Source organism: Meriones unguiculatus, chromosome 1, assembly GCF_030254825.1.
Source record: "Meriones unguiculatus strain TT.TT164.6M chromosome 1, Bangor_MerUng_6.1, whole genome shotgun sequence".
Classification (NCBI taxonomy): Eukaryota; Metazoa; Chordata; class Mammalia; order Rodentia; family Muridae; genus Meriones; species Meriones unguiculatus.
In genome coordinates this window covers 37,585,404-37,606,783 of record NC_083349.1, presented here as the reverse complement: position 1 = coordinate 37,606,783, position 21,380 = coordinate 37,585,404, and the positions used below count along the sequence as shown (strand labels likewise).

General features: G+C 39.3%; 1 protein-coding gene across 1 annotated transcript in view; it reads left to right on the top strand.

Annotated features, from left to right (window-relative positions):
* Positions 1–21,380, top strand: part of Tmc1 (transmembrane channel like 1) — a 118,804-nt gene that overhangs the window by 67,400 nt on the left and 30,024 nt on the right. The window contains exons 9-13 of the mRNA XM_060391752.1: positions 9,699–9,841; positions 14,509–14,653; positions 15,633–15,827; positions 18,029–18,208; positions 18,357–18,518. Coding sequence (XP_060247735.1) covers positions 9,699–9,841; positions 14,509–14,653; positions 15,633–15,827; positions 18,029–18,208; positions 18,357–18,518 — 825 coding nt within the window. The remainder of the gene's footprint in view (positions 1–9,698; positions 9,842–14,508; positions 14,654–15,632; positions 15,828–18,028; positions 18,209–18,356; positions 18,519–21,380) is intronic.

The window sequence follows — 21,380 nt, the reverse complement described above, 5'->3', positions numbered from 1 at the left end:
GGATGGCGTGGGTGGGAAAAAACACCAAATATAAGCAAGTATTTATAAGATTATGAATAAAGGTTGCCCAGATAAAGATGGTTAAGGTGGATGACACTGAATGGGGGTTGGGAGATGGATGGTGAGGTTATTCAGGCAGCATAGGTAGATATATCTGCCTGGCCCAAGATAAATAAGACAATTATAAAATCTAACAGGTGTCTATGTCTTATTATTTGTGATAGTCGGTCAAATAATATCACTGCAATAATTACAGGGCTAATAATAAACATTTATATAGGCCAACACTTTTAAAAAAAATCTACAACACCTGTACTTGTAGAGTCGAGAGATGTCCTATCCTATCATAGATTCTTTTGCTTTAGCAACAAATTATAGATTTCATCACTTCAGTCAAGCCACACACCTAAGTAGACAAAGATGAGGCTTCTTGCTGGAAATATTTGTGATGGCTTTGGAGGCTGGTGCTTGCTGTACTTATGCCATGAAAACAGCACTCTTTTTGCGGGGTGGGTGTTATTACAGAAATGAGTATCCTTTCCATTCATTCAGCAAACATTTGATACACATTTGCCAGGTGACAAGCATTAAGCAAAGTTGAGCAAAGTCCAACCCAAACCACTGTCCTACGGAATATAGAAATTTAGCAGAGTAGTCAAATAATCCCAAAACTGTAACAGCAACTATCTCAATTGTTCTGAAAGAAGCCTAGATAATTAGGGGAACTGACATGGCTACGGGGAAGATATGAGTGGAAAGAGAAATCTATTTCTGAGAAAATAATCCTTGAGTTGCACTTTGAGGAGTCAACATGATGTCCTGATTTGGGAAAAGCACGTCATTCTAGTACGTAGACCATCAAGAGCAAATATCCTATAGTGGGGACAGGCCACCTCTTATGGGCCTGAGTGAAAGTGGGGATCAGAATGAGGGAAAGCAGCAGCCCGAGATGCTGAAGAGATAAGAGAGTGTCAAACTACATGTGTTCCTGTCAAATCTAGAACATATTTTTTCCTTAGGGTAATTAAAAATGGTTTAAGCAGGTTATTGGTGAGTACGGACACCATCAGGCTTAGATTTCAAGAGGCCAAGGGACTGACCAGATTAAAGGTGGGCAAGGTGAATAGAAGCAATACAAAGAGGAGTCTATCAGTGTGTTTAGATGACTGTCTAGGATTGTGGGAAAAGCTGAGTTCACCTGGCAGGGTTAGCTGGTATTTAAACACCAATAATTTAGATTATAACCCCCCAAGCTACTTATATTTACAAGTTCAGAAGTCAATTAACTGATATATGTTTTGTTTTTTGAAATAGGATTTTTCTGTATAACAGAGCCTTGGCTATCCTGGAATTCAGTCTGTAGACCAGGCTGGCCTTGAACTCATAGAGATCTATCTGCCTCTGCCTCCAGCAGACTAGGATTAAAGGCAAGCACCACCATTGCCCAGCAGACAAGACTTCTTTTTTTTTTTTAAAGGATTTATTTATTTACTCATTCATTCATTCATTTATTATGTATGTAGTGTTTTGCCTGCATGTACACCTGCATTCCAGAAGAGGGCATCAGATCTCATCTTAGATGGTTATAAGCCACCATGTGGTTGCTGGGAATTGAACTCAAGACCTTTTGAAGAGCAGCCAGTGCTCTTAACCTCTGAGCCATCTCTCCAGACCAAATTTTTATTTTGTTTTTTAACTTTGTTTTTTCAAGACAGTGTTTCTCAGTGTAGCCTTGGCTGTCCTAGACTCGTTTTGTAGACCAGGCTGGTCTGGAACTCACAGTGATCTGCCTACCTCCTCCTTCCAGAGTGCTGGGATTACATATGTGCGCCAACAAACCCAGCCTCCAGCAAGACGACTTCTTTTCTTTAATTAAATTTTTATTTTTTAATATTAGTTACAGTTTACTAACTTTGTATCCCAGCTTTAGCCAGCTCCCTCATTCCCTCCTAATCCCACTCTCCCTCCCTCATCTTCTCCCTACCCCTCTCCAAGTCCACTGACAGGGGAGGTCCTCCTCCCCTTCCATCTGGTATCTTCAGGGCTGGCTGCATTGTCCTCCTCTATGGCCTAGCAAGGCCTCCCTCGTGGGGAGGTCAAAGAGCCAGCCATTGAGTTTATGTCAGAGAAAATCCCTGTTCCCCTTACTAGGATACCCACTTGGATACTGAGCTACCATGGACTACATCTGAGCAGGGGTTCTAGGTTACATTCATGCATGGTTCTTGGTTGGAGAATCAGTCTCACAAAAGACCCCTGTGCCCAGATATATTTGCTCCTTGTGGAGCTCCTGTCCTCTCCAGGTCATACTAACTCCCCCTTCTTTCATACGATTCTCTGCACTCTGCCCAAGGTTTGGTTATGAGTCTTACAATCTGCTTTGATACACTGTAGGTAGAGTCCTTCAGAGGCTCTCTGTGGTAGGCTCCTGTCCTACTTCCAACGTGTCCATCCCATTTGTCTTTCTAAGTGAGGACTGATCATCTTACTCTGAAGACTTCTTAATATGATCTTTTCAACCTCCAATTTTCAGAACAAAGGAAAAGCACCATGTCTGTGTTTGTGTGTGTTTCTGTCTTTGTATTCATGTGTATGTGTGCATGTGTGTGTGTCTAAAGAACAAACCCAGTACCTTGTACATTTTGTACATGTATGAGCAAACCCCTGTCTCTAAGTTACTTCCCCAGCTGGTGGAAAGAAACTATGCAATAGTGTATCTTTCCAACATTGAAACTGTCTCAATATTTTTTTAGATATGAGTTTTAGATGGTAGAGACAAATTAGCTTTTTTTGTAGTTAGTGTCTCCAGATACTTATGGATGTTTTAATTCATGAAATTTGAGCATAAAATTACACTTGTCATGTTACTGTGTTGAATGATATCTGTGATTTATTAAAAGGAATAAGCAGAGAGCAGGTGTCTAGAAAGGAATGATTTAGGTGGCAATCTCAAGATGCTTAATCTGACGGAGGGATGCTAATGATCACTGAAAGCAATTTATTTATTCGCTCAGCCATTGCCAAACAAATTGAATGGGAGAAACAGGTAGTACGGAGGCAGTGAACATACTCCCTGCCCACGGGGAGGCTATCATCTAATTGGTTGTGAAAACCAACAGTTGTTATGTAACGCTACATCTTCAAGTGATCAGATACATTTTTTGGGCATATTAAAGTACAGTGGTGTTTCTATGTGGATCCAATGGTCAGGTTTACTGGAATTTTACTATCTAGAGTTTTAAGAGATGTCTGTCAAACTGTAGTTATTTCTGAATACTTTGTTTAGAAAGAAGAGACAGATAGCTATAAAAATCCCACATCCATTGCTTATAGAGACTTAACTGGAGGGACAATTTGAGACTCATAGACAAATGGTTTTATTAATGTGGAACTGTGATTTAGGCCAGTTGACCTTGAGGTTTGCTTATTCCCTAGAGGAGGGAGTTACTTTTGGGCTGAGCTAGTCCGGTAAATTTTAGTTTACCAAGCAGAGAATCCATGCACCTCCACAAATTGGAGTGAAGAGAGGGATAAATAAGGAGCTGTGATCTGGTGGAGCCCCAGGTACCTGAAGACCCTGACAGAATGTTTCTCTTTAACAGCTGGCTCTTGAGAAGTCAGCAGAAGCCAGAGCCCAGGAGGACAATTTCATTGTACTCAGAGACTGAGTGTTTCTGATAGGTAGCAGGTGCACAACAGGGTCTTGAAGCAGGATACAAACACTTACAGAGATTTACCCAGGGAGGAGCCTTGTGATTATAGTTGTGTGTGTGCGCGCGCCTTTAGAAAGGTTTTTGTTTTGTATATGTTTGCCTGTTTCTCTGCACACGCACTCTGTGTGTACAGTTGCCCGTGGAAGCCAGAGAGTGCATCAAGTTCCCTTGAACTGGAGGGGCAGGTAGCTGTGAGGTGCCTGAAATGGGTACCGGAAACCAAATTAAGGTTTCTGCAGGAGCAGCAAGGGGTCTCAACCATCTCTTCAACCTGAAACTCAGCTTTTCGTGTGAGTGTTGGGAACTGCAAGTCAATTTCTCATGCTTTCATGGCAGATGCTTTATGAATGAACCATTTTCCTAATCCCATAAGATAATGACATTTAAAAACCAGCTGAGAAACCCTCAAAACGCAGCAGTGCAGAGAAGGAATCTCTGTAAAATGCAAAAAATGAGGCAGAAGCTATGCGATTGGCTAAATATAGACTACGGATGAAAAGGGGACAACGATGTAAATTACCAGGTCTCTAGCAAAGGCACACATGATGCCATTCTCTGAGAAGGAAGAAAGGAGCCTATTTTGAGAACTAGAATGTGCTTATTCTCACTTGTGGATCATCATGCGTAGAATGAGATATACCATGGACACTGGGCTGTGGGCTCTTAGTATTAGTTGTGGGCACAAAGTAGCTCTACATGGTGGTGCAAGCCTTTACCCAAGCACTTGAGGTGCAGGGGAAGAGGTGGAGATGGGAGAGGAGTTGGGGGCAGGGCCAGGGGCAGTTACAGGGGCAGGAGTAGGTTCAGGCAAATGCAAATACTTTTTACAAAATGCTTAAGAGTTATGATACTGTGCGGTTAGTAAAAGAAACTCCACTGTTTCACATGTTCTCTTATTGAAATTTTACTGCCCCTCTGCCTGTAAGATGCCAGACAACCTTCGCTTTACAGAAGCTTTTCAATTTCATGAGGTACCATTTATTGATTGTTGATCTTAGAGCCTGAGCTCCTGGTGTTCTGTTTAGGAAATTGTTTCCTGTGCCATTGCATTCAAAGCTCTCCCCCACTTTTTCTTCTAACAGATTTAGTGTGTCTGTGTCTGGTTTTATGTTGAGGTCTTTGATCCACTTGGACTTTACTTTTGTGCAGGGTGATAAGTATGGATCTATTTACATTTTTCTACGTGTAGACATCCGGTTAGACCTGCACCATTTGTTGAAGATGCTGTCTTTTTTTTTTTTTTCCATTGTATGGTTTTAGCTTCTTTGTAAAAAAAATTAGGTGTTCATGAGTGTGGGGGTTTATTTCTGGGTCTTCAGTTCTATTCCACTGATCCTCTAGTCTGTTTTTATGCCAGAATCATGCTGTTTTCATTACTGTTGCTCTATAGTTCATCTTGAGATCAGACACAGTCAATAGAACAAAATGACAGCCTATAGACTGGGAAAAGGCCTTCACCAACTCTACATTTGACAGAGGGCTAATATCCAGGATATATACAGACTCAATAAATTAAACACCAACAAACCAAAGAAAAAAATCGAATTAAAAATGGGGCACAGAGCTAAACAGAGAATTCTCAATAGAGGAACATCTAATATTGGAGAAACACTTAAAGAAATTCTCAACATCCTTAGTCATCAGGGACATGCAAGTCAAAACAACTCTGAGATTCCATCTCACACCCATCTGAATGGCTAAGATCAAAAACTCAAGTGACAACACATGCTGGTGAGGATGTGGAGAAAGGGGAACCTTCCTGCATTGCTGGTGGGAATGTAAACTTGTACAACCACTTTGGAAATCAATCTGGCACTTTCTCAGAAAACTGGAAATATTGCTATCTCAAGACCTAGGCTTACCACTCCTGGGTATATATCTGAAAGATGCTCAACCATATAACAAGCACATTTCCTCAAGTATGTTTATAGCAGCTTTATTTGGAATAAATCTGGAAACAACCTAGATATCCCTCAACTGAGGAATGGATACAGAAATTGTGGCATATTTACACAATGGAATACTACTCAGCAATTAAAAACAAGGAAATCATGAAATATGTAGGCAAATGGATGGAATTAGGAAAGTGCATCCTGATTGAGGTATCCCAGAAGAAGAAAGACACCCATGATATATACTCACTTATAAGTGGATATAGCCATATAATATAGAATAAATATCCTAAATCTATAGACTTAAAGAAACCAAACAACAAGGAGGACACCGGGGGAGATACTTAATTCTCATTCAGCAGGGAAAACTGGATAGACATAGGAAGTGGCAGATGAGAGGGAACAGGATGGGATTCTACCACAGAAGTCCTCTAAAAGACTCCAACCGACAGGGGATCAAAGCAGATGCAGAGGCTCACAGCCAAACTTTGGACAGAGTACGGGGAGTCTTATGGAATAAGGGGATATAAGAGGACTGGAAGGGGACAGGAACCCCACAAGAAGACCAACAAAGCAAAAAAAAAAAAAAAAAAAAAAAGCTGGGCTCAGGAGTGAATGCAGAGACTGATGCATCAACCAAAGATCATGCATAGAGAGGACCTAGACCTGAGCTCATCTCCATGTGGGTCCTCTAGTAAGAAGAGAAGAGACAGTCTCTTACATGAACTCAGCTGCTGCTCCTTGATCACTTCTCCCTGATGGGGTGACCTAGCTAGCTCAGAGAGGAAGAGGTTCCAGGCATTCCTGATGGGACCTGATAGTCAGACAGTAGGGGAGGAGCACCTTCCCTCTCCATGGACTAGGGGAGAGGGATGGGGGTGAAGATGGAGGGAGGATGGGACTGGGAGGGGGCTACAACTGGGATACAAAGTGAATAAATTATAAATAATAATAACAAAACAAAACAAAAAAGATGCAGACAACTACCCTAACCTTTTGACAGTTACATGTAAAATATTTAATTGTATTTGCCAAATACTGAATAGTGCTTGGTAAATAATACATAAACACATGGGTTAATTCCTAGTGAGAAGATAGTTAAAACCTTCTAGCCTTTTTTTGTGTTGGTGTGTGGATGACTATGGACCAGAGCAATTGTAACCTTCAAAACAAGACTGGTTTTAGTCAATAACATACAAGCATAGTGCCCAGAGCTGGGAAGGAGCTTTTTGAACTGATTTGAAACTTGGCTCTGACTGTAGTTTATCTGTCACAGATTTGGTGGAGGATGGGGGGAGAAGAGAATTCTCCCACAGGGAAATTAGAGTCCACTAACAGAGCAACTGAATACTTCCGCGGCTGGCCTAGGAGTCATTGCTATTTTGGTCACTTCCAGATGTCTGCTGCTGTAGTTTTAAGCCTTTAAGGGAAGGGGAGAAAAATGTGGCATGCCCACTGCATTTCAGGGGAGGACATTCCTCTTCTAAAGTGGATTTGATAAAGCTTTTGAAATTAAAACTAATTTAGTAATGCCTATTTATGCACTTGATTACATGTGTAGCAATAGACGAATAGAAGGCTTTATGAATAATCAGCACTGTCCTTCTCCATCCCCCTGCACCCTCCTTCACACACATAAGAGCATCAAAGAAGAGACTCCCCTGCTATAGTACAGCTTACTATTTATGAAGTGACAGCTTTGAACATATGTTGAATGGGACATGCTCTAGATGAGCCAGCTGCCTCTAGTAACTTGTGCTGACCTAGCCAGATGCTCTCGACACTCTCTATTCTCTTCTCATGCTGTTTTCAGAATGTCTTCATAACCTCAGTCTTGTGATTATGAATTATAAAAGACGTGAGTCTGTAATATTTATGGATACGGAGAGGAAGCTCTCTGAAACCTTTTCAGAATAAAAAAAAATGTCCAAGGACCATTTCCTGTTAGAGTGGTAACATGTCTTGTTTCTTTCTTTCCTGGGAAAGAAAGTTGCTTGACTTAGCAGACACTGTTCTTATTGGCCTGACACAAAGAAGCCAGCATGGAGGCTCAAGAAGGCAAGAGGATACCTCAACTAGATGAATGTGAAACAATGTAGTAAGCAAGAGGGAGCCAGAAACTCCCACCAGGTCAGAGTCTCCTGGGACAAAGGTGTATGCATCTTCAGTATTTTGCCCATTCGCCCTATTGGACATTACATTAGCCACTTTACTTCCTAATGGAAGTTTATATGCATTGTTTAGCTCCAAATATAATTTTGGTTGAATGGGTTAGGGCTTGCCAGGTATGTAACCAATATATATGAGGATATAAAAATAATAAAACTTATAGACGATTATGTATAATACAGTCATATATAACTTATATGAAGGTAATAATTTTAGGAAATTGAGCCACAATCATCAAGGCTGAGACATCCTATAATCTTTCATCTATAAAGTGGAGACCTCTAAAGCTTGTAGATAATTAGGTCCAGGTACTGTGAGCACCTAGAAACTCATGTTGTGAGTTGCTGTCTGAGAGCAGGAGGTGATGAGAAGATCTGGCCCAGCTCAGTCACTATGATGGGAAAGGAAGGGGTGCACATTTCTCCTCTGTCCATTACTCTGCTCAGGCTCTCATCCGATGGGGTGTTCCGATTTGGGGAACAGCAGTTTGCTTTACTGAGTTCACCTACACCAATGCTGATATCAGAAACACCACCAATGACACACCAGAAACTGTTTAATATGGGATTTCCTTGCCCACTCACCCACAGACTTAACCACCACAGATGGGTGTCATTTCTTAAGATAAAGAATGAAGGCACAGATCTCTGTGGTACAGGGGGCTTAGCAGATGGTCACCAACCTATAGCCTTCACATCCCTTCTCGCCTCAGTTAAATCTACAAACTCATTTGAGATGAGTGTGTGTGTGTGTGTGTGTATGTGTGTGTGTGTGTGTGTGTGAGAGAGAGAGAGAGAGAGAGAGAGAGAAGAGAGAAGGAAGTTTTTCTTCTGTTAGTTCTTATAGTATTTAAAAACAGAAGTTGAAAAACGTTTTTTCAGATCTCATTAACTTCATGTTTGAGCTAGGTATAGTCTTTGTTTAAATCAACCTTTTCTGTTCCTTCTTTTCTTTCTCCTTCTAGGACTTGTAAGCCAGGGCACATTCCCTTTCTCTCTCTGTGTGTTGCCTTATCCCTGCTTCCTCCTTCTACACTGGTAGGTTTTACAGTCCTACCACTGGGTTGATTTAAATGACATCAAAGACAGCTGACTGCCTTTACAAAGAGAACTGGCTTTTGTACGAGTTTCAAAATTAACTCACTTGATTTCAAGAAGAACCCCCTAAATTGTCCAATTATTTTACAAAATAAAACAATTATTTAAGTGATTCACAGAGAAAGTCAGACAGGTACTGGGGATATATAATACGATGTTACAGAAACAACGCTTAAAGACTGAGAGTGAAAGTGAGAGAGAGAAAAGTGCTATAGAGAACACTTCAGCATTCTGTGTGCAAGGAGGGTGTTATTAGTGGCTTTGGGAGATGGTGACTCTCACCCAGGCAGATAATTTTGGGAAAAGATGTAGTGCACAGATTAGCATGGTTGTTACGAGGGAATGCTATCATTCTGCCCAAAGGAAGGTCATAGGTTCCAATATCATCCTGCCTGTTTATTTTTAACAGAGTTAATTATGGCTGTAGTGACAGGAAATGGACACTCAAGTGCAAGATTTTAAGGAGGCACATTCTAGAACTCCCTTAACATGTGTGTTGTACAAGTTCTTTAAGTAGTACTGTGAAGTTTGTTTTGATGTTTAACTCAATGGACATTTTACAGCAATAGCTTCACAGTGGAGCAAGGCAATACTTGGTTAAAATTTTGTCTGTTTAGAAGTCACCAAATTTGAGCTAAATTAGGAAAATGTCAATCAATATGGCCAGTGAAACATTAACTTTATGGAACAAAACAATAGGGCCCATGACAGACTGTGACCTCAGTGGAAACCAGTGTCACTCGGTCATTCTGTTTAAAGTCCATCTTTTCCTTTGTGTTGCTCTTCACAACATCTGGTAAGTAAGTGTCTTTGTTGTTGGATTTTAGGGCCTCGCACAGTACTCTGTCCTCTTTTACGGCTATTACGACAATAAACGCACGATTGGATGGATGAATTTCCGGCTTCCTCTGTCCTACTTCCTGGTGGGAATTATGTGCATTGGATACAGCTTTCTGGTTGTCCTCAGAGCGTAAGTGTTTAATCTAATTTCTGGAATCAACCAGACTCATTTTGAGACGTGGGTATAATTTTGATTGCATTTCATGTCTAGAGATGAATCAGCACAGAGGTTAAACTCGTCCATCCTCAGAACAAAAGGGTTTGATGCAAACACAGGTCTTTGGGGCACGCTGTAGGGCCAGAAGGTGGCAGTATTCAGGGCTTGGGAATACAGTCAGTGGTAGAGCACTTGCATTTCACAGGCAAGGCTCTGGGTTCCAGCCCTAGCCCTGAAAAAAAAGGCCATTAACTAGGACCATGCTTTGCCCTATGACCATGCTTTGCATTAATAGACCTGTGGCAACTAAAATAATATTCTGGCAAGTGATTTCAAAATACTTAAAACAAGGATTGAGTAAGGCAAACAAAATACAATTTAAATGTTTTTAGTAGTGGTATAAAGAAGATAAATGTAATTTTGATAATATAATTTATTTAATGAGCATCAACATTTCAACATATAATATGCATAAAATTGTCACTTTGATATTCTGTATCTTCTGGGTGAAGGCTCTAGGTCTTTGAAGTCTGTTACACTGACCATGAATTATTTTTCTGGTGCTTGGTAAACTAATGCTCCTGGAGCACTTACTTACATTGGTAAAGAAGTTCCAGAAGATGTGGCTGACTTTTCAAACTTTCCCAAAGCTAACATTTAAGATGGTGGCTAGACACCAACATCGCTTTCCCCTCTCAAAGTTATCTGCATATGAATCAGACCAGACTGACTTTGGATCTTCTCCTGTCATGGAGCTTTGGTCACTTGTTATATGATTAAGTGACTTAAAATCCTGGCTTTATAAGGAGACCCATGGCTTCCACCTCCACCACCAGCTTTGGAAACAGTATTTGGTAGAAGAATAGATGATTATCTGAATGTTTGTATCATATCAATTCATCTGTCACATTTTTTTTATTGCCACCTCCTACTCAAATAATCTATACTATTGGGTAAATATGAGCAGATTTAGGACCTACATCATTAGAAAAGATGAATGGATCTATGAGATACATCATTAGAAGAGACAGGGCCCTGACTACTAAAATCATCTAGGGTATATGATAACATTGCCACCTTGAGTGTACTTCATCACCCTCATCCACGAAATAAGGAAAAAAAAAACCCTACTTTAATATCTAGTTGAAAAATTAGAAAATCAAATAAAAAAGAAAAGTAATTTGATCATTCAAGGTAGAATGTCTTTGTTAGCCAACAATTCTCCCAGTTTTAGGTCTGAAAGTCGTGGGGATTCCTGGCAAGTGGATGGTTGGTTGCTTTAATTTTAAGCCTTTTCCTCCATTGTTTTTCCTCTTCAAAGCTCTGGAGTCTTCATAATAAATTCAATATATAAGTTTCAGCATCAGTTTCTTTATAGTGTTTGAAGCTAATAATCTAAAACTAAAAGTGATTTGCTTCTCAAAACTAGATGCTCTTATTCAAAGCAATTCTCTAAGTTAAAATCTCTCCATTTAACTGGCATATTGACATCAAACTGCTGGAAAGAGCTGAGTTCATTCATTCATTGAAGGCATGCCTAATGAGGAGCTTAGTAATGGCATCTTAACCCAGAAGGCTTCCCCAGGACTTCCCCACCCAAGGTTCCCTGACAGTTCACATATTCACTTCTGTTTAGGAGCTTGGCAATAGTATTACTCACAGAATAGACTAAAACATTCTTCAGTACCTTACATTGTCATGTGTAAGCTGTGAATGATGTTGGAATTTTGTGTACATATACTAGTTTACATGTATCATAAACTTGGCTTGACCAGGCTAACTCATGTGAGAGCAGAGTTTGAACAGCAGTCTTTGACTCATTGGTTCTCAACCTATGTGGGTCATGACCCTCTTGGGGGTTGAGCAACCTTTTCACAAGGGTCACCCAAGACCATCAGAAAACAGATATTTAGGTCATGATTTGGAACAGTAGCAAAACTACAGTCACCACAACATGGGGAATTGTATATTGTTTATAGTGTATTATAAACTGGTATAACATAAACATATAAATATATTTTAATTGGGAAGTTGCCAATGTCCACCTTTCTGAATCTAACAAAAACCTCACTTTCTACTTAAACAATAATATTTGTCTGGAACATGCTGTACATCATAAAAACCTTCAGCTGTTCCCTAATTTTTTGTTTGGTTTTGTTTGTTTGTTTTTGAGACAGGGTATCATGTATCCCAGGCTGGCCTCAAATTTACCTCTTCTAGAGGGATAGGATTACAAGTGTGTACCACAGGGCAGGTTTGTGTGGTACTGAGGATCGAAGATCAACTGCCCTTAGGACCTATTTGAAACCAGGTTTTTGTAGATGAAAAGTTTTATGTTACACCTACCTTCTGCTTCTGTTCATCTACATCTTTCATTGGACCGATTTGTTCCTCCAGAGTATCTTGTGAAATGAGCTGAGGACATATTCTGATAGAATGGATGGAGATTTTTAGGTTTAGTGGCTTGATGGCCAATCCACGTTCATACAGTGAAAGCAGTGTGAACACCAGTCTGTAATCAAAGGTTCTCAGCCTGTGGGTCATGACTTCCTTGTGGGTCAAACACCCTTCCAGAAGGGTCAGATAAGTCCACCAGAACACAGATCTTTATATTACAATTCATAACAGCAGCAAAATGACAGCTATGGAGTAACAATCAAATGATTTTATGGTAGGTAGTCACCACAACATGAGGAATTATATTAAAGGGTCACAGCACCATTTTAACTACATTCTTATTTTCCTAATCTCTGAGGAGGATTCATCCATCTTACAACAAAGTTACCTACATCTCTAGCTTGTTCTTGGTGTCCTCTTATAATTTTAAAATATGTGTAAAAATTATTCCTTTGTCTATTTTAAGACCCTTTGGAGTTAAATTGCCTTGATATAGCTCTTGTGCTAAATATTATTTAAAAAATAAACTTAACAAATCTACGTATATTACAAGACACTTTCGTAATCCAGATCACATTAGAATCAGGGACCATTTCACACACTGTTTTCAAATGAACAAATATGTCTACATTATATTTAAATTGCCAATATCCCAACCACTTTCTTTTTACTTCTTTTGTGCTTATTTACCCACAATATCTGTGGCTCACCTCAAACCCTTCCTAGATGTCTTTCCATATTTCCTGGAGTGGAAGCTTAGCATGAAAATTGTGTCTCCATCTTTTGTTCCTCACCACCAGTTACATTTCCCTTTCACTAAAAGAATCTCTTATTTACTCAGAGAAGAAAAATCAGAGCTTCTCATAGACTACATGTTAATGTTATATTTCTCAGCAATATTTCCACTAGAGATGATAATGTTTGCTGTTTCTAACGATGAAGTTCGGACCCTAAAGGGTACCTTGGAAGGCTCTGTGAGGTCAGCCTATGGGAACATGACCTCCTGGCAGATTCCACATAGCACATGACTGTCTCCTCCCCTTCTCCAAACTACAGTTGGCCTTCTTTCAGAAGTGCTTGGAACAGAAGGGCAGTGATATAGGAAAGATCTAAAGTCACCATTTCCCATCTCATGTCACTGCTTTATGAGCTGTATCTAGAATTACAAGTTCCAAAATGCAAAATTCTCCTCTCACAAACACGGTCCAGGATGACTGTGGCAAATATTTACAAAGTGAAGATGATATTGTCAAAACTTTCATAATGTTAAGGACAGAACTGGAAAGCAATCCCATTGCAAGCCTGTATACAAAAAGCTATTCATGATATATGTGTTTATTGGCAAAGCTTTTTCTCAGTGACAAATTTACTTCTCTTCATTTAAAAACAATGTATGTTATCTTTATGAGCAATCTAGGGAGCTATCTAGTGCCTGGAAACTTAATGATGAATAAGATGGCGTCTTTGCTGTCGCTGTGCTTAGCAAGGGAAGTGGACTGTAAGCAAAGGCATGGCCAGTGGCTCTGGCTTCAGTTCCATGTTTTTGTTTTTTTTTATTTTTATTGCACTGTTTTTGTTTTTTTTCAATCCAGTCTTTCTCTCAGTTTCTTTTGAAGAATACAGTTCAGACAGCTTTGTATCACCGTTAAAATAACCCCACCTTCTCTCTGTACGGGATTTACTCTGTCAGTTTTCTGCCAGCATCTATAAGTATTAAAATCAACACTGCGTAGTAGTTTTTGATCACTAAAGAATGAGAAAGTTAAGTTAAAAAAATAGTAAAATTTAGTAAGGGGAACAGGGGCTGTCTCTGACATGAACTCAGTGGCTGGCTCTTTGATCACCTCCCCCTGACTGGGGAACAGCCTTACCAGACCACAGAGGAAGACAATACAGTCAGTCCTGATGAGACATGATAGGCTAGGGTTAGATGGAAGGGGAAGAGGACCTCCCTTATCAGTAGACTGGGGGAGGGGCAAGAGAGGAAAAGAGGAAGGAGAAGAGATTGGGAGGGAAGAGGCTACAGCTGGGATTCAAAGTAAATAAATTGTAATTAGTAAAAAAAAATAAATTAAAATTAAAAAAATCATAAAATTTAAAAATCAAAGTTACTATTGCCTATTTATATGAATAAAACTGTTTAAAAATGCTTTCCAGACATTGCATTTCCATTTGACCCTGAACTGCTGTTTTCTCATCCTCTCACTTGCCTTTCTAAACGCCTCTCCCACCCTCTCTTACAGGATGACCAAAAACATTGGTGACGATGGAGGTGGTGATGACAACACTTTCAACTTCAGCTGGAAGGTGTTCTGCAGCTGGGACTATCTGATTGGTAATCCCGAGACAGCTGACAACAAGTTTAATTCTATCACAATGAATTTTAAGGTAAAGGCATAAACTGCCAAAGCTTACTATGTGGTTCCTAAGAGTAATGTGGAGAGGCATTCCACATCAACTGTCAAAGATCTTGAAAATGTTGAGACGGATGCTCTCCTCATTATTGCTGCATACCATGATGAGTCTGATTATGATGGTAGTATCCTGTGAAAGTAACAGCTGTACTTTCTCTTTGGGACTTCTCTTCTCCAAGTTTAGCCACAAGATAATGCTATTTGGGTTAAAACAGGAGTTCACTGGTTATTAGAATGAGATAGTTCAAATAATGTGACAAGGCTCTCTAGCTATTTATAGACACATGTAAGCTCAGTATGCAAATTGATTCTAAAGCATTACAAAATAGCTTTGAGAATAACACTGGGAGAGCAGGAGGTGGTTGCACAGACCTGTAAATCCAATGTTTGCGAGATGAAGGCAGGAGGATTGGGAATTTAAGTACAGCCTCAGCTACAAAGTAAGTTTGAGGCCAGCATAAGTTATATGTAATTTTTTCATAAAAGCCTCCCCTTGGCAAAAGCAAAAGCAAAACAACAACAACAAAAAAAGTACTGGGAAAGTGTCATTTAGAATGGAGATTCTTCTAGTGTTATGATTTAAGAGTATGCTCTCTTTCTCATTTGCTATTTGTTAAAAATTGTGCTGGGATGTTTGAGACAAGGTCTTGTGTAGCCCAGGCCAGCCTTAAGCTTGCTATATAGAAGATGCTGGCCCCAAACTTATGATCCTCCTGCCCCTACCAATTTACTTACTGTCTTTTTCTGTCAATACTCACCTACTTTATGGACTTTTAGATTTAGTTTATTTACCATTTTGTTTCTTCTTCTTCTTCTTCTTCTTCTTCTTCTTCTTCTTCTTCTTCTTCTTCTTCTTCTTCTTCTTCTTCTTCTTCTTCTTCTTCTTTTCCTTCTCAGTTCAGGATCATTTTCACAGCTGTGTTTCTCTCCAATTTTGTTTTGTCTGGCTACAGGAAGCTATCATAGAGGAAAGAGCAGCCCAGGTGGAGGAGAATGTCCATCTCATCAGATTCCTGAGGTTTCTTGCTAACTTCTTCGTGTTCCTAACACTTGGTGCAAGCGGATACCTCATCTTTTGGGCTGTGAAGAGATCCCAGGAATTTGCGCAGCAAGATCCTGACACCCTTGGGTGGTGGGAAAAGAATGAAGTTCGTCTCTGCATGCTTTTAACAAGCTTAGAAACTGATATTTGCTGTTTTGTGGGTTGTGTTTCTGCAGCTGAATTTGAAACAAAGACGATCTCTGCCTAGTGCTCCATTCTGCTCCTCTGCACATTTCCTACTGTATTTCTTTCCTGTTTCCAAATCTGTGCTGTTGGGGTTTCAATATCAGGCACAATGGAAGGTTAGAATGGAAGAGAGAAGAGAATATTTCACAAGGGAAGGATGGATTTTAGGCGACTGTGTGACAGGAAAAGTTAGGAAAACCAGAGTGATAGCCTAGAAGTTTTATTTCAAGTACAAGACTTTCTATAACCCAATATTGCTTTTTCCAGAGATGTCACTTCTACAATTGAAAGGCCAGATCCCCAATTAGTTTGTCCTTAGTTTCTATATTTATCTCATAAGAAGCACTCACACTGCCTGCTTAATTTTGTATTTCTAGCTTTTCACAAGAATCACATCTCAGTCTCTTCCTTACCAAAGCCTTTGTTCTTCTGCTATATTCAAAAGAGGATGGCCAGCTCTTGGCCAGATTTGCCTGCAAAGAATCTGCCCAATTAGTGTGTAGGAGAGAGGTGATTAGAATACATATTTAGAATCAGGAAATCATTGGTCCTGAGTGATTGCTGGAGTCTGGTCACTTCCATAAAATGTTTCTTTGTACCATATGACATCAATTTGAACTGAGGCATGCTCAAAGCATGTGTAGATTTATGCCATGAGATGTTTAGGTTCCCCAGATAGAAACTTTTACAAAGCTCTGGAGATGGAAGAATTTTGAGACGAATCCTCAAAAATGTTTGATTTCTTAGAAACATCTTGGCTAGAAAGTGACAGAGTTGAAATATATTTTTTAAAGATCCTCTACATAAAAGCAGTGTAGAAACTTTAGAGTGGTAACAGCAGAGATGAGCCACACATTTCAAGATAACAGCATCACAGTGGTTCTGTGGAAACCTGTAAAATGGTAGTTATTAAGTAGAGGATTTTTTTTTTCCTTAAAGGACAAAAACAGCACAAAGCACTTACCAAGTTTGTTTCAAAATACTTTTCTAATGTTAACAGTAAGTATAAGCAGCCAGGAACACATCTGTAATCCCAGCACACAGGGAAGCAAAGGCAGGTGGATCTCTGTGAGTTCAAGGCCAGCCTGGTCTACAAAGCAAGTCCAGCACAGCCAAGGCTACACAGAGAAACCCTGTTTTGAAAAACCAAAAGAAAAAAAAAAGTAAGTATAAGCAAAATATTCATTTGTCTTTGGCCCACAGCACAATGTCCATATTTCAGTATAAATGTATCATATTAAATAATGGATGGTTGCTTCTCATTTACTTCTTCTGTCACTCAGGAGGCTGAGACAGAAGATTTGTGAGTTTGAAGCACCTAGGCTACATAAATTCTAGGCCAGCCTTTCTCAATATCCAGAAAAGAATTATTCTTTGTCAGAACTGGTTTAATATCTATCTTAGAGGAACACTGAGCTTTAGATACAAATGAAAGATAATAATGGAAACTCAAACATAACTCTGTACGTCTACTGAAACAAAAGTTAAACTGTCTTTCTGTATAGCTGCACATATTCTGCTAAAGTTTTAGATTTAGTTGAGAATATTTCATGCTGGTTTTATATTATATCATGTTGAGTTGTGTATCTTCTTAATCATCCTAATAGGGAATTATTGAGTTAAAACTTAAAAAAAAGCAGTAATATTCTAAATATATGCCGGTAGTTTTAATCATTAAAAATATGGAGTGGGCAAGGAGAAATAAGAAAATGTTTAGTGATGACAGTTTGAGCCAGGCATTTAAAACAAGTCACAAGACTTACTTCTAGTCTTTTCTTCCTCTTTACCGTATTGACAAACAGATCATTTTCAGAATGCCGTGTGTCAGCATGTGAGAATCAGTAGCCATGATGAACACTGTGTTCGCTTGGCAGAGTGATATAACTTGCCCCCTCACTATATCAAGGAAACATTATTATGGGCACATACACAAACCCATATATATATATATATATATGCACAGTTGGATATTGTCTTTGCTGTTTAATCGAGACCAAATACTGAAAACACATGGCATCATCTTTAGTTTTATAAAATATCGAAAGGGCCCAGCTGAAAATCTTCCCCACATGTTCAGAAAAGAACTAATAACTGAACACTGCTCCCCGTGTCTCCTTCCAGATGAACATGGTTATGTCCCTCCTGGGGATGTTCTGTCCCACACTGTTTGACTTATTTGCTGAACTGGAAGATTACCACCCTCTCATTGCTCTGAAGTGGCTCCTGGGGCGCATTTTCGCCCTTCTTCTGGGCAATTTGTATGTGTTCATTCTTGCCTTGATGGATGAGATTAACAACAAGGTGAGCCCCGTGTCTGGATTGTCCTTGTCAGAAGCATGTTAATTCATTGTCTGAAGATTACCAGAAATGCCTTTGGAAACTGCTGTGTTATTTTTCTCCCCTATTATTTATTTATTTATTTTTTTATCTATTTATTTATTTATTTAAGATTGAAGAGGAGAAGCATGTGAAGGCCAACATTACGCTGTGGGAAGCCAACATGATTAAGGCTTACAATGAATCCCTCTCTGGGAATACCACAGGACCACCCTTTTTTGTTCATCCTGCAGATGTACCTCGAGGACCCTGCTGGGAAACAATGGTGGGACAGGTAACATTATGAAGAGCAGTGTGTCATTAGTGGACCAATGGGCTGATAGTTCTCCCCAAACTAAGGCCGTTTGGCTTTTTGTTTGTTTCTTTGTTTACTAATAAAAATAGAGACAGTTTATTGAACATTTAACATTTTCTGGCTCTGAATTTCAAATGTATTAGCTCAGGGAGATGTCAGATCTATCCCCGAAGATAAACACTTTCTCTTTTTAGAGCATGTTTATAGCTGTGCATAAAAGGACAGCTTACAACCATGTGAAGAGATTCATGCCACCTACCATATTCTAACAAAGCACCCAGATTTAGATACAGACACAAATGGGGCTTCTGTGGAGCTCTCCTCAGTGCTATTTGTTTTTAGCTATTTGATGGTAATACCGTAGTGGTTTTATAATGTCATTTTTTATCTAATAATTTTCCCTTAAGTCTTAATGGAAAGTTATTTGTTTTTATAATGATTATGTAAGTTCTCCTAGTTCAAAGAAGACTGGTTATGTCTTACCAGATGAAAGAAATAAGGCTTCATTGCTTACTGTTCAACAGAGGGAAATCAAACAGAATAAAAACAACCAGAGATACTGCTTCAGAGTCTCCTATTTCTGTACAGATTCTATTTACGTTTTTATAAGCTTGTAATTTTATCTCATTGGAGAAAATACACTTAGTGTGCATTCAACCTGAGTTCATCAACTACAGAAAAATTTAAGTATACTTTAGTGTTCCTAGCACACAGAAGTTTAGCTGTTTCAGTCATGTAGTCTCTGTGAATTATTTGAACAGATTAAGTTATATTTTCTGTAGGATTAAAAAAAATCAATGTATTAGCACAAGTCTTAGTGAAGTAAGGCAGTGTAAGCAAATGCAGACTTAAAAGACATTATCACTCTCAGTCTGATGTCCACGAGACCATAATTAAGCTGACTGTGGTTTCAATTATTAGAAGGAAAGTTAAGTAATATCTATCATCTATCTATCTATCTATCTATCTATCCATCCATCTATCTATCTACACAACTCTAGAATTATATGATTTAAGATGGAGTAGAGATTGTATAGTCTGCTAAAATATCATGTTTTATTTTCCTTTTAAAGCATTTGAGGGTCAGATAAGCTTTCTTAGTGCATGCTCCTATATTTTCAGGCCTTCACATGCCATACATGCTCCTAGAAACATACATAAACAAAATACTAAAAGTTGTCTGCATTAAAAAGACTTGTGGGCTACAGTGTGATGGGCAGAACTTAGCCCTCCAAGCTGCTCAGGAGCTAATTCCTCATACCTGTGAGCCTATTGTCAAATAAAGACATTATAGATGTAGGAACTCGTCTGGATGAACGACCCTGAACAACGCTGAGTGAGTCTATTAAAATCATGAGGGAATCTCTCTACAAGAGGGGAACAGGACCAATGTCAGACACCTGAGATCTGACAATGGAAGCAGTGGTTGGAGTGATGGAGGAACGGGCGCTGAAGGAGTATGGACAACCGCTGGGAGTTAGAAAAGTTAGGGAAACAGATTCTCCCCATGTGACTTTGTGACTTCTGGAGCTGTGAGAAAATAGTTGTAATATTTCAACCCACATTTGTGGCAATTTGTTCTATCAAAACCAAGGAGGCACTGTGGGTAGATGTTGCTCTTTGCGAAGCAGGTTCTGATGAGCTGTTTAATCACCTAACCCGTCACCTAAATCTTCAGTCCAGCATTTGAGAACTGAAACACTTAGAATGCACAGTTTGCAGACTCACTGTTTGACATGCTCTATTCTGGAATGTGCTAGGAAGCCTATTCATCGACAGGCAAATACCTGATAAACAAGACCAGGAGAAGTTACTGTAAAGAGTAAGATATGGGATGGGCATGTCTGAGTCAAGAAGACAGATTACTTAGACATGATGTATCATCCTAAGGGAAATTTATATTTCTGATGTAGAAGGTTCTACGATATCCCTCCCATCATATACACTCACAATAACATTTAATTCTCCCTTTCTAAGGCCCCAGAACATGCTATGTGTCTCAGAACATGCAGTGTGCTGTTCTGAGTCACATCTACAGCGAGTTTCTCATTTCATCATTGTTCCTTACTGCCATTTTTTCCCTCCTTCCCTCAATATTCTGTTGAGACACTGCCCTTTTCCCTGCTGGCTCTGCTGGCTTTCCCATAAGTACTTGGTACCCTTTTGGAGAAAAAAAAAGACATAAAAGGAGGGAAAAATAGAATGCTGACTAGGTCAATGGAATCTGGGGGAATGAAGGTAACATGGTAGATACAACAGCTTTGAATGCTGATAAGCACTGGCCCTCATGATATCTGTAGTACTCATATCCTTGCATCTAGAAACATTTCTGTCATTCAGCCACTTAAAAATGAAGAAATAGCAAAGGTAGATGAGTTTAAATAATTACGAAGAATGAACTCTGAAAGCTCATGGTTCTATGGGAACATTCTAGATGTTTTCTCTGCTTCTCCATAAATAGTTTCCATTTTGTTCTCTTTCCATGATGCTGTGACACTCAAAACCCTCTTGGTTCTAAAAATTCCCAATAAATTGGCTTTCCTTTCAGCTCTGCAGTATTTCTCATATTTGAAAGACAGACAACAGAACTTTTCCTGTGGGCCAAGTAAGCATGTGAAGAAACTATTGTTGACATTGTGCATTAAAGAAGATTAAGAAGCCAAGTGCTGTACTATTCCCAAAACTGGTCCATATTTTAACCCCTTTATGTCTCTAGTATCCAACAATGCTGGGTATTATCCATTTAAGTAATTATGAAATTATTTTATTCATGGTTGTTCTAGAATACCTGGGACGAGTTTATTTTGTTAAAAATAAATTCATCCTGCATATCTTCTTTTG